Source organism: Hemiscyllium ocellatum, chromosome 5 (assembly GCF_020745735.1).
Source record: "Hemiscyllium ocellatum isolate sHemOce1 chromosome 5, sHemOce1.pat.X.cur, whole genome shotgun sequence".
NCBI lineage: Eukaryota > Metazoa > Chordata > Chondrichthyes > Orectolobiformes > Hemiscylliidae > Hemiscyllium > Hemiscyllium ocellatum.
Window position 1 is genome coordinate 55,707,590 of NC_083405.1, and position 12,483 is coordinate 55,720,072.

The 12,483-nt window shown below is 42.3% G+C and overlaps 1 protein-coding gene and 1 long non-coding RNA gene across 2 annotated transcripts in view; one reads left to right on the plus strand and one right to left on the minus strand.

Moving 5' to 3' along the window:
* Positions 1-661: 661 nt before the first annotated feature.
* dlx5a (distal-less homeobox 5a) lies at positions 662-4,963 on the minus strand. Its single transcript, XM_060824764.1, has 3 exons — positions 4,384-4,963; positions 3,548-3,732; positions 662-1,308 (listed from the first exon to the last, which is right to left on the minus strand). The coding sequence occupies exons 1-3, from the start codon at positions 4,715-4,717 to the stop codon at positions 994-996; spliced, it is 834 nt and encodes a 277-aa protein (XP_060680747.1). The 5' UTR covers positions 4,718-4,963; the 3' UTR covers positions 662-993.
* LOC132815695 (uncharacterized) overlaps positions 4,725-12,483 on the plus strand; it is a 29,337-nt gene continuing 21,578 nt past the window's right edge. Inside the window, exon 1 of the long non-coding RNA XR_009644695.1 lies at positions 4,725-5,424. This is a non-coding gene — a long non-coding RNA (uncharacterized LOC132815695). The remainder of the gene's footprint in view (positions 5,425-12,483) is intronic.

Here is a 12,483-nt window from a genome sequence, read left to right on the forward strand (position 1 = left end):
TCGGTGGAAGTGTTAAATCCTATCTGCATTTGATAATTGCCTTGCGCTTTTTAAAAAAAGGCTGAGTTAAGTAAATGAATAATAAATTAAGACTTTTCAAAATATATCCACCAAAACTGTATCTGAACAGCAGAGCGTGCCAGCCGCTGTTTTCGTTCTTTGTTGTTAACTTAGGAACTAAAGACAAAAACCTGGAATCTAATTCATCCATTTAACTGCCTTGGATTTCGTGTGTTCCAACTTATATGGTCCACACTTTTGCTCAAAGTCTGACTGAACACTTTGGACGTACGTACAGTGCAGAGATTGCTGTTACAGTCATCAAATTAAAAAGCAAGTTTCGTATTTACCACCCAAAAAGAATGGTGCTCATGCAAATTAAATAACTAGAACTTCATAACATTGGTCGAAGATCTCTACTGCACTCAGATAATGACAGTGGCGGAAGGAACCCAGACAAAAAGGAAAACACCCCCAAAAAACAGAGAATGGAGCCAAGCAGGGCGATCCAGTAATTCCCCTTTGCCATCCCTTGAGTTTCCATAGCAATGGTCACTGAACGCCAACATTTATAGTTAGCCATCCAACTATTACAAATTTCAACTTTCACTTTATTGCCCAACATGTATACTGTATAAATTATAGCAAATAAAATCCCAACGAGGTTTTTCCGAAGTGTCAATAAGTTTATTTAAACAGAATATACAGTTCAATTCAACTATCTACACCTATGTACAGTGATACATGTTACTGAAAAGTCCCGCCAGGTTAGCGGTCATAGCCGATTAAAGAGAGGCACCTTTGACATGTCCAAGTCGGTCCTGACGTCCTTTGGAAAAGTAGTCCATTTTCCTCTTTGAAATGTGGAAAGTCACATGCACCAGAACCAGACAGTTTGGCTTCCCTTGATTCCGACTGAACAAAGCGTGCTTTTCTTTGCATATCTTCACTGTTTATTGGTCCTACTCAATCCACTTTGCAATGTATTTCAGATTAATAAATAGTCCCGGATCCCAAAGCTAATGGGTGATGTAATGAGCTTGTCGACTGCAGATGGGAATTGATGGAAGTGGGATTGGAATACCAGGAGCTGGCGTTCTCCAGGTAGCTTGTAGTGGGTGGGTTGTGGCTGGGGGTTTGATGACTGTGGACAACCCTTGAGGAATTGTGAGTGTCCCAAACGGCAGGGGACTGAGGAGAATTGCAGGCCATAGGGTCACTGGAACTGGGGCTGTGCTCAGGAGGAATCTCCCCATTCTTGATGATTTTCTTAATCTTCGACCTTCGGTTCTGGAACCATATTTTAACCTGCAAAACGAAAGGTAATCATTAAATCCGAAACTAACTACATGATAGCGCTAAATAACACAATACAAAGGGAAGGATCTGGAACCGTAGTCCTGAGTTGAATAAATAACCATCTCCAAAATCTCATCGTTTTATTATCCGATTCACCGAATAAGTTGCCAATTCAGGATTTTTATACAAAATAACAAATGGATGGATATTTCCTGGTGTACAGACGACCGTCACCATTTCGTTCTCTCTCTGTCGCCCACACTTCGGGTTACACGTATGTTTCTACTGCAAATGCACTGCAATACCTCCCGGTCTATTCTACACCAGAACTCAGGGCAATTTGTTCTCGGTCCAAATAAACCAATGAGCTGTGGCTGAAATCACAGCAGTGCTATTTTTAGACATATTTTAAACAGTAATAGTACAATATACAGATCAGTGGTAAAAATTACAGACGGTAAAATTCCCAAATTAAAAAAATAAAGTATCGCAGCTTTCAAACGCTTGCTGGCTATTTCAAACCCCTAAAACTCTCTGAAAAGATACACAAGACGATATTCTTGATTTAACAGGGAAACACTTCGTTACAAATCTTTGTAACTATTAACTTGTGTACGGCAAAAGTTAACTTATTTTTGTAAATATTACGCTTAGATGTGTCACACGACTGTCAAAGCGCACTCCCCAAGGTTTACATTCTCAGTGAAATAAATGGAAAATGAAGTTCGATTTAATAAAAACAAAACAGAAGCCGTTTGCGAGTTCAGGACAGAATATTAATCCCATCAATGGAGACGGACAGTGTACTTAAGAGAAGGGTTATGCTGCAGGAAGTCCGATCAGAACAAAGTACTGATGCAATTAATGTACTTTCAGGATCTCCATAGAGAGATTTGTGCCTGGGTGAGTTAGAAATTAGGGGCAGCATGGGGAGCGAAGCATTCCCGGATCGATGATCGCTTGCGAGTCTGTCTCCCCGGCGGTTAGTGTCTGCACTGAGTGAGATCCGATCAGATTAATTCTGTATGACAATGTTGTCATCAATACCAGTACTGGGCCGCTCGAATTGCATCAATGTATGAAGGGGCTAATGTGTGTGTGTGTGTGTGTGTGGGGAGGGGGGGTGCAGCAGTGGTGTGTGCATGGGGTGGTGTGTGTGGAGGGGTGGTGTGTGTGTCTGTGGTTGGGGGTGTGAGGACTGGTGTCTGTGGGGGTGGTGTGCGTGTGTGAAAATGTGTGTGTGCGGGTATGCATGTGGGTGTGTGCAGCGGTATGTGTTGGGGATAGTGTTTGTGGGTATCTGTAGGTTGGTGGGTGTTAGATGAGTGTGTGTTTGGGGACTGGTGTTTGTGAGTATCTGTGGGTGTATGTGTGGGTACCTGAGGGTGTGTGTGTACCTGTGTGATGTGTGTGTGGATGTGTCTGTGGGGTCTGTGTGTGTCTGTGGGGTGTGTGTGTGTCTGTGTGGTGTGTGCCTGTGGGTGTGGGTGTGTGGGTCTGTGGGGTGTGTGTGTGGATGTGTGTGTGTGTTTTCTGTGGGGTGTGTGTGTATCTGTGTGGTGTGTGTCTGTGGGGCATGTGTGCGCCTGTGGGTGTGTGAGTGTGTGTGTGCCTCTGTGTGTGTGTGTGTGTGTGTGTTGAGTGTGTGTGTGCCCGTGGGTGTGTGTGTGCCTGTGGGTGTGTTGAGTGCGTGTGTGCCTATGGGTGTGAGTGTGTGTGTGCCTGCGGGTGTGTGTGTATGTGTGCGAGTGGGTGTGTTGAGTGTGTGTGTGCCTGTGGGTGTGTGAATGTGTGTGTGCCAGTAGATGTGTTGACTGTGTGTGTGTGCCTGTGGGTGTGTTGAATGTATGTGTGCCAGTGGGTGTGTTGAGTGTGTGTGTGCCTGTGGGTGTGTGAGTGTGTGTGTTGAGTGTGTGTGCCTGTGAGTGTGTTCAGTGCATGTGTGCCTGTGGGTGTGTGAATGTGTGTGTGTTGTGTGTGTGTGTGCCTGTGGGGGTGTGCCTGTGGGTGTGTAAGTGTGTGCGTGCTGAGTGTGGGTGTGTTGAGTGTATGTGTTGAGTGTGTGCCTGTGGGTGTGAGTGTGTGTGTGTTGAGTGTGTGTGTGTGAGTGTGTGTGTGTGTGTGTGTGTGTTGAGTGTGTGTGTGCCTGCGGGTGTGTTGAGTGTGTGTGTGTGTTGAGTGTGTGTGTCGGATGGAGTGTCTCATGAGACTCGGCGGGGCTCCCCATAGTGAGGCTTGTTGCCCTTACCTGGGTCTGGGTGAGTCCCAGCGAGGCGGCCAGTTCGGCTCTCTCAGGCAGCGCCAGGTACTGGGTCTTTTGGAAGCGCCTCTGTAAAGCTGCGAGCTGGAAACTCGAGTAGATTGTGCGCGGTTTGCGAACCTTTTTCGGTTTGCCGTTTATCATCCGCACTTCGGGCTCGACAAGTTCTTTCTCTGAAAACGGGAGGGGGTGGAGAGAGAGAGAAAAAAAGCCACACTTTAGTTTGGAAAATGTGAACGAAATGGCCTCACCGTCTGGATGGATACTGTCAGAATGTTGGGGTGGGAGTTCCCCCTTCCCTCTTTCCCCCAGCTCCCAGGGATAGAGGCAGCACCCCCCCGAGAGGAAGGACAGCTAACCCCCAGGGTTCTCTCTGAATGTACAGCAGCCGACCCCACTCCCTGTCGATGTGTTTTCCATCCGTGAGTGACCCAGACGGGATGTGAGACGGTGTTTGGCGGGGACAGTGTCCCGCCGACAGGGAGAGAGCTGTGCTCTCTGGGCAGGGCGGACGGAGCGGCCGGGGGGTGGGGGAGAGACATTCCCAAGTGTCCAATAAATGGGCCACATTCCCCCCCCCTCTCTCTCTCTCAATCTCCCCGACAGGCCGCCGCTTGAAATACTCGCTCCTAACTCATGCACAAAACATCTTACAGGATGAAAAACAAAATTGCTTCATCGAACTCTGGCCGCGCTAACATCGCAAACTTCGCCTTCAAAACAAAAACAGCCGCCATTCTTTAAGTTGGGGTGGGGTGGATGGGAGATCATTTCTGTGGCTGCCCCAACCCAGTGTTGAGGATCTCCTGCCCATGGTTCCTTACCAGGCTGGCTGCATGGTGCCTGTGCCCTGCTGTACGGTCCGTATTGGTGGTAATGCCCGGGGTAACTGTATTCGTGGTAAGACTTGGCGGGGTAATTGGCGGCAGACGCGTTCACTCCGTGGTACTGGTACTGGTAAGGGTTCAGCACTTTGCCGTAAGCCGAAGGTGAGCAGTAGCCGTGGTGGGAGCCGGCCGAGCTGTAGTAACCCGTGTCGGTGGCCGTTGACTCCGGGAGAGTCGGCGATTCCTGCGACGGATGGTGCATGCTGTGCTGAAAAGTGGACTGCAGCTCTGTCCGGATGTTAGTCACCTTGCGATCGAATACTCCAGTCATAGCCCGGGGTTGCTGGAGGAGGTGATGGCGGTCGGTCGGTCGGTGTGTGTGTGTGTTGTGCAGTAGAAGTCTATGTGGACATGTTTGTGTGTATGTGTGTGTGCTGCAGGAGTCTACATGGACATGGCTGTGTGTGTGTGTGTGTGCTGCAGGAGTCTATGTAGACATAGCTGTATGTGCTGCAGGCGCCGGCAGACTGTGGTTGTAGCTCAGCTAACTCTTGGTTAAGTCCCTAATTGCGCTATTACGCACTGGGTGGATCTGTTCCATTGGATGGAGCAGTCAGCCATCAGTAACACCCTAACTCGCTCAACTCCTTTCACAGATGCCTAGGCAAAATGCTGAAAACACAAAACAACAAATGACTCAAACAGAAAAGCACGGCGGCATTGTACCTGTTGATAAACAGCATCAAAACAACAACAGATTTCAGCGTCTTGCATATTTCTCCTTGTCCCCAGGACTTGAATTCACCATATTGCCTGTCAGAGAACATTTTAAAGCAATGATTGACGGTCACAGACTCTTGATCGTCCTGTTTTTTAGTACCCGGCCACTTAAAAAAAATAAGACAATCAATTTCTTTTCAACGGCACTGTCTGGCTTTGGGGGAGAAGGTGAACGAGGTTTCCGCGCCGAAGCTGCCCCGGGGTGATGTCTAAAGGCAGAATTTGCGTTTGTTTTCTGTACAGTTACAGTTCATGTGGGTAAGAACCAAAACATTCAGACTAACTTTACAGAAAATTTGGTAAAAACGAATACGCCATACACACCGTGGATGCCAATATTTCGCAAAAACAATTATTAATACTGTTTTCATACTTTACTATAACAGTGTAATAGTACAGGATTGTGGAAAGTAAAACAACGTTTAAAAACATTAACCTACCAACAGTGCGTTATCATCCAACAGCTTATACCTGGTTTATAAGAAAATATAGGAATTGTCAATAACAATTCTACTGTTAGCGATCTTATGCATAGCCGAAAGTTTAATACAAACATATGAACATTTGATTTTTCAAACTTTTACTTCAGAATTCTACGTGCTATTTAATGGTATATTAATTCCCATAATTCAACGTGTTGTAATCTAGAATCCAACCATTTTCAAAACATTAACTCTATAGCACTTTCTGCTTTGTATTCTTATCACTTTTCATTGGAGACTGAGTTTAGGGAAATGAGTGCAACATATTTTGTTTGGGACAGAACACACGACATGCATGTGTCTTCCATTGGAAAACGGCGACTGATGTTGATTTAACAAAAAAATGAGCACAACACCCCCGACAAAAATAAACCGGACTCAAAAACAGACTCAAGTGAGCGAGAAGAATGTCTCGCGTTTTCTAACAATGCAAACCAAAAGAATCGAATTGGACACATGCTTATTTAAAATTTGTTGGAACAAATTTACAAAAACAAAATAAATGCTTCCTCCCATTTGAACCCAGCGAGTTATAGCAGAATTGTCAAGATTTTACCAGTAACTGGGTATTATAGCGGCACCTATCGATCACCTTTAATACAACAAATTTTATGAACCATTCGACCAAGTCTTTTGCAAATTAGTTGTTTTGTTAAAAGTATAATTTTTCGCAGTGGACGTACTTCAAACTGTTTCATTAATTTGAGATTTTGATACTAATTTGCTTAACTTTGCTTTCATAGCTGATGCACGATTTAAGGAACCAATTTAATGGATGGTTAGCTGAAGAAAGGTGTCTGGACCCAAAACGCTAACTCTGCTTTCTTTCCAAATACGCTGCCAGTCCCGCTGAGCTTTTCCAGCAAGTTCTGTTTTTTTTTCTAGCATCCGCAGTTTTGTTATCCTAAAGGAAAATTGCTCGTCCGTTATCTTCCTGGTTTAGAATTAATGTTATTGTCAAAACACTAGGACCCACCGGTCAAAGTACGCCGTGCAATTAAAACATTTAAAGCAGCGCAAGGTTCTGAAACTCGATCACAGATTTTCAGAAAACCCCTCAATTATTTCAACAGCTGTTTTAAACTCTCTTGAATTAAAAGCGAATATGATCCATAGTCAGGTAGCAGAATATCGTCACTAAACTGGAACCGATACTTCTGTGGAAGATTTATACGGATTAATACGTGTACAATAATTGATATAGAGGTTTCAGTGTCCTTCCTTAAGGAATGAATCCATTAATTTTTCAGTTTCCTGCAGGTTCTAATTTACATACTAATGCGAACCACGCAGGTCTTTAAAAATCTGTTAAAGGCGGCAGTTTAAACGCTTGCAGTTCTGTTTAACGGCAAACCTATAGCAGTACACTCTCCATTTCTCTCATTGTGTGATTCCGGGCTTTTGTTTTGTCTCACCAGCGAAAGATTTTACAAGTTGCTGAATTAAGACACTTTTGAATATACCCGGTATGTTCGGTTTATCTATTTAAAAATACAGAAAGCAAAATAGAACGAAAGCCCGGCACTTCCAACATGCTCAACACAATTTCTCGGCACGTTAAAAAGCACCCCAGAGAAACAGAAAATAACTTTCTAATCCGGTGACCCCTGTTCAGAACAAGTTCGGAATGCCCCGTATATATCTTTACATTAGGCCTCAGCACCCTGGGAGCATAGAGAATGGCAAAGGAATGAAGAGGGATTTTTTAAAATCCTTTTTCAATGCTTTATGGAGAAGTTCTACTCAGTGTAAAAGTTAGATTCTGGAAGAAGCTAATTGACAAGTGTTCAATTTATCATACCGTTGGGTCATTCTTTCATGTCTTTAGACTGATTAAACAGAATTTTTTATCTGATAATAATTTGGAGCTCAAAATATTCAAAACAAAATTTATGAATTTGTAGCTTCCTATTTGTATTTTATCAAAGTTATCCAACAATTCTTTAAGCACTTCTAAAACTGTTAAGCCCACAGTCATTTTGTATTATTATTATTATTGCCTTTGCATATTCTAATGGCGGAAGCATAACGGACTGTCAAAGAATACAGGAAGATATAGATAGACTGGAGAGTTGGGTGGAAAAGTAGCAGATGAATTTCAATTCAGACAAATGTGAGGCGATAGATTTAAACAAGACTAATTCTATAGCGAATTATACAATGAACGGAAGAGCCTTGGGAAAACTTGATGGGCAGAGAGATCTGGGAGTGCAGGTCCATTATACCCTGAAGGTTGCTGCACAGGTGGATAGATTGGTCAAGAAGGCATATACTTTGCTTGCCTTCATTGGACAGGGTAAGAGAGCTGGCAAGTCATATTAAAATTGTACAGGATGTTGGTTCGGCTGCATTTGAATACTGTGTACAGTTCTGGTCACCACAGTACCAAAAGGATGTGGATGCTTTGGAGGGTGCAGAGAAGGTTTACGCGGATGTTGCCTGGTATGAAAGGTGCTAGCTATGAAGAGAGTTTGTGTAGGTTAGGTTTATTTTCATTAGAAAAAAGAAGATTGAGGTTTACAAAATCATGAGGGTATAGACAGGGTGGATAGAGACAAGCTTTTTCCCAGGGTGAAGGATTCCATAATGAGAGGTCATGCTTTCAAGGTGAGAGGTGGAACATTTAAGGGGGGAATACATGCAGCAAGTACTTCACACAAGGGTGGTGGGTGTCTGGAATGCATTGCCAGCAGAGGTGGTAGAGGCAGGCATCGTAGATTCATTTAAGATGCGTCTGGAGAGATGCATGCGTAGGTGGGGAGCAGAGGGATACAGATGCTTAGGAATTGACCGACAGGTTTAGACAATACATTTGGATCGGCTCAGGCTTGGAGGGCCTGTTCCAGGGCTGTAAATTTTCTTTTTTCTTTATTCTTTGTTCTTAATGCAAATAACATTCCTTGTCTTAATATACACACTCTATTTTCTTCTATTTATAAATTGTATTTTTTCTACTCTTCACTCAAGTTAGGTTATTGTTGAATAAGTTGTAGGCTGAGGTGGGAATTCGGATCTGGAGAAAGACCTTGCAGGCAAATCATATTGCAGAGACATCTTAAGGGAAGAGAAATCACAAGGAGACAGATTGCAGAGAAATTGGGAAATGGTTGGGATGGCCATGTAGAAAGGAGAGGTATGTAGAAGAGGAAAGTGGGGAGTGGGTTAGGATGCTGGTAGCTGGCTGTAGGATGGGGAGATAATTTGTTCCTCCTTATCCAGCAGGGATACAGGAATAATCCTTTACCTGCTGCAGCAATCAGCTTCTGCTTCCATTTAGTGGGTTTCCTGAGATTTAAGTCATCCAGCCTGCTAACAACGAATTTAAGTTCGTGACAGGGTCTGAGACATGTGTTTTTAAAAAATATGTGGATCAATATGTAGAGTTTAATACTTATCACACCCTAAGCTGACACTGTTAAAATGGAAAAAGGTGAATCAGTGGAGGGTGGGAGTCAGGGTCTTGTTTTCAATTTAGTTCAAATTTAACTCCTACCTCCTATCCCTTGTTTTGGAGTTAAAATTACCCCCTGACTTTCTAGTAGCAGTTCTGCTAAAGCCTGTGTACAGGTATTTGTTCAATAATAACAGGTTCTGCTGCTTAGCTGTGCACCTAGATAACAGCATATTTTGATTTAATTTCAGAAGCAGAGGTTCTCAAGGCTACAGGTATGCTGCCACTTTGCCATTTTGCAAATATTGCAGTTCCAATAGGACTCAGTCAGGAGTCTCAATCTAGCTGCTCAGCACAACTCAGAGGGAGACAGCTTCACACATCTCAAGATTCAGATTAGATGGAACAAAATTATGAACTATAATAAAACAGATTAAAGATCACTTGAAATACACAGACATAGAAATTGCTGGAGAAACTCAGCATCTATAGAGAGAGGGCAGAGTTAGCGTCTTGAGTTGAGTGACCCCCTTCTTCAGAATGACATGCATGTGGTGTAACAAATAATGAAGCTGGACTACAGGTCACATTGCTAGCTGCATTCAGGCCAGTCTGGATTGACAAAACAGAGGTTATACTCAAAGAAGAGTATGATTGGGAACTTAATAGAGTCATAGAGTCATACAGCAGGCAAACAGACCCTTAGTACAACCAGTCCATGCTGAGCATTATCCCAAATTAAACTAGTCCCACCTCCTTGCTTCTGGCCCATATCCATGCAAGCCTTTTCTATTCATACACTTATTCAAATATCTCTTAAATGTTGTAATTGTGCCCACATCCATCACTTCCTCCAGAAGTTCATTCCGCGTGGGAATTACCCTCTGCATAAAATATTTGCCCTTCATGTCTTTTTAAAATCTCTCTCCTCTCAGCTTAAAATATGTCTCCTAGACTTGAAATCCCCCATCCTAGAGAAAAGACAGTCATCATTAACCATATATACCCCTCATGATTTTATAAATTTCTATAAGGTCACTTTGCAACCTTCTACACTTCAGTGAAAAAGTCCCGGCCTATTGGATCTTTCTTTATAACTCAAACCTTTCATACCTGTAATAACCTGGTAAATCGTTTCTGAACCCTCTCTAGCTTAATAATATCCTAACCAGAAGGTGTTAAAAAAATATACAGGAGACGAAAAAAGGAGGGAGTGATAATTTTCATCAAATAAGTCATTAATTGCACTGGAGACTGATGATGTCATTGGAGTGTCAAAAGTATCTGAGTGATTAGAATTTAAAAATATATATTTAAAGATACATGGGTCACCCAGTAACACAAATGAGATAGAAGAGTAGTGGATTTGGAGGAAAATTGAAGAAAGGCGCATAAACTGCAGCTACAGACAATGGGGAATTTCAATTATCCTAAACCAGACTATTATTCAGTGAAAAAGGCAAAGAGAGTGAAGAGACTATATGTAAGAGAACTTTATCGACGAATATGTGTCCAGTGCAGCTAGGAAGTATGTAGGACTTGATGTACTTCAAAGGAATGAACTGTTGTAAGTGAAGTCAATGGGAAAGTATTTAACAAAAGTGATTGATTTTAGACTAATTCTGGAAAGATCGAGGATGATCAGATCAGCTATGATCTCATTGAATGGCAAAGCTGACTTGGTCTGTATGACCTACTTTTGTTCCTAGATCTTATGGACTTATGGTCAAGATAGTTTATAATTTACAGGGCATATTGGATGTAGTAGTATTCCCATATATCTGCATCCTTGTTTTTCAAGGTGATAGGGATTATGGATTACTATCAAAGAAGACCAAGTGATTTGCTATCATCTTAAATATGGCACATGCTGTGGCCATTGGACACCAATTGTAAAATACCGAAATGTTTAAGACAGTGGATGGAGTGCAAATGAAATAAATTGCTTTTACCCTGGATGGTGCCAAGTTTCTTGAATATTGTTGGAGTTACACTTATCCAGACAATTGATGAGAATTCTTCCTTGTGCATTGCACATAGCCTTTGAAGGTGAATCACGGATAGCACTGGTCAGCTCTGTAGCCCCAGTGTGACTGGTTCAGTTAAGTTTCTGCTCAACAGTGAGCCCCTGACTGTTGATATTGGTAGATCGTGTGAAGTGTGATGACCTTTGACTTGGACATTGTAGAGTAAAGAAATCTGTGAAGTCTACTATTATTTTTAAGAATGTTTGAAAATACTGTAAGACTTTGCATCAATTTTAAAGGCAAATTTAAAGCAATTTTCATGGATAATAAGAAGACTGGTCTATATTTTACAATTTATTCATAGGATGTGGGCATCATTAGCAAGCTGAACATTTATTGCCCATCCATAATTGCTCAGAGGGCATTTAAGGGTCAACCACATTGTTGGGTTGAGTCACATGTAGGCCAGATAAGGAAATGGTGGCAGATTTCCTTCTCTACTGACATTAGTGAGCCAAATGGGTTTTACATGGATGACATTAGGCTAGCTTTTTGTTCCATATCTTTATTAAATTACAATTTCACTATCTGCCATGGTGGAATTGAAACCCATGATCTCAGAATATTCATTTCAGGTTCTGAATTGCTAATCTAGTAATGTTACCACTCCAAAACTTCCCACTGGCCACTTCCCACCCCTGCCCCCCCACAATTCCCCCATTCTCATGTGACATGATGACTCTTCATCCTGAAGCAATACCAGGAGAAGGAAATTAGGAAAGAAACATGATGGCTAGAGTCAAGGAGGACTGAAGGCATAGAAGAGAGTTATATGCATAAACCTTAGAAGGTGACAATGATCAGTATATACATAGACACAGACACAAAGAGAAAGCAGACAAGGACAAAAAGAAGAGAATGAAGAGTTCCTGAGAAGAAGTAAATCACTCAATTTTTCTGTTTGACAGAAAGGGTGACAGGCACAATTGGAGGTTTTATGAGAACAGGCTAAACAGGCCCACAACCTGGAAAGCCACGCAAATAGATATTAAAGAGCTGGATGGTTTCCTGAAAGTGGCCACACCTGGGTGTTATTGGTTTTTATGTTGTAAAGAAACTCTAGTTTGCTACTTCACCAAGATTGTCATGACCAGAGATGGAGATAGATTGAAGAAGTGTGCCTTGCTGATGATAATTGTACCCATGAAATGCAAGGGTGAAAGCTGTTATTGGATGGAACTTCTGACCTACCCTGCATGAATAAGGAACAGCATACTATGGAAGTTTGCCTAATTATATTTGGGGTGGGGTGTGCTCTGGATGTTTGTGGTTGTATAAGTATTGCTTTGCATTTTCTATTTAAAATAAAGTTTGCCTTTTTAGTTTAAATATCATTTATCCATTAATTAATTTGTAACTTGTATTGGTTCTGATATGTATTCATGTAATAGATGCTTTTTTAGAAATGGTCATTGAC

Coding starts and splice junctions, on each gene's coding strand:
- dlx5a (XM_060824764.1), bottom strand. CDS start 4,717: ATGACTGGAGTATTCGATCGCAAGGTGACTAACATCCGGACAGAGCTG. Junction 3,733..4,383: donor GGCACCATGCAGCCAGCCTG/GTAAGGAACCAT, acceptor TCCCGTTTTCAG/AGAAAGAACTTGTCGAGCCC. Junction 1,309..3,547: donor TGGGACTCACCCAGACCCAG/GTAAGGGCAACA, acceptor TTCGTTTTGCAG/GTTAAAATATGGTTCCAGAA.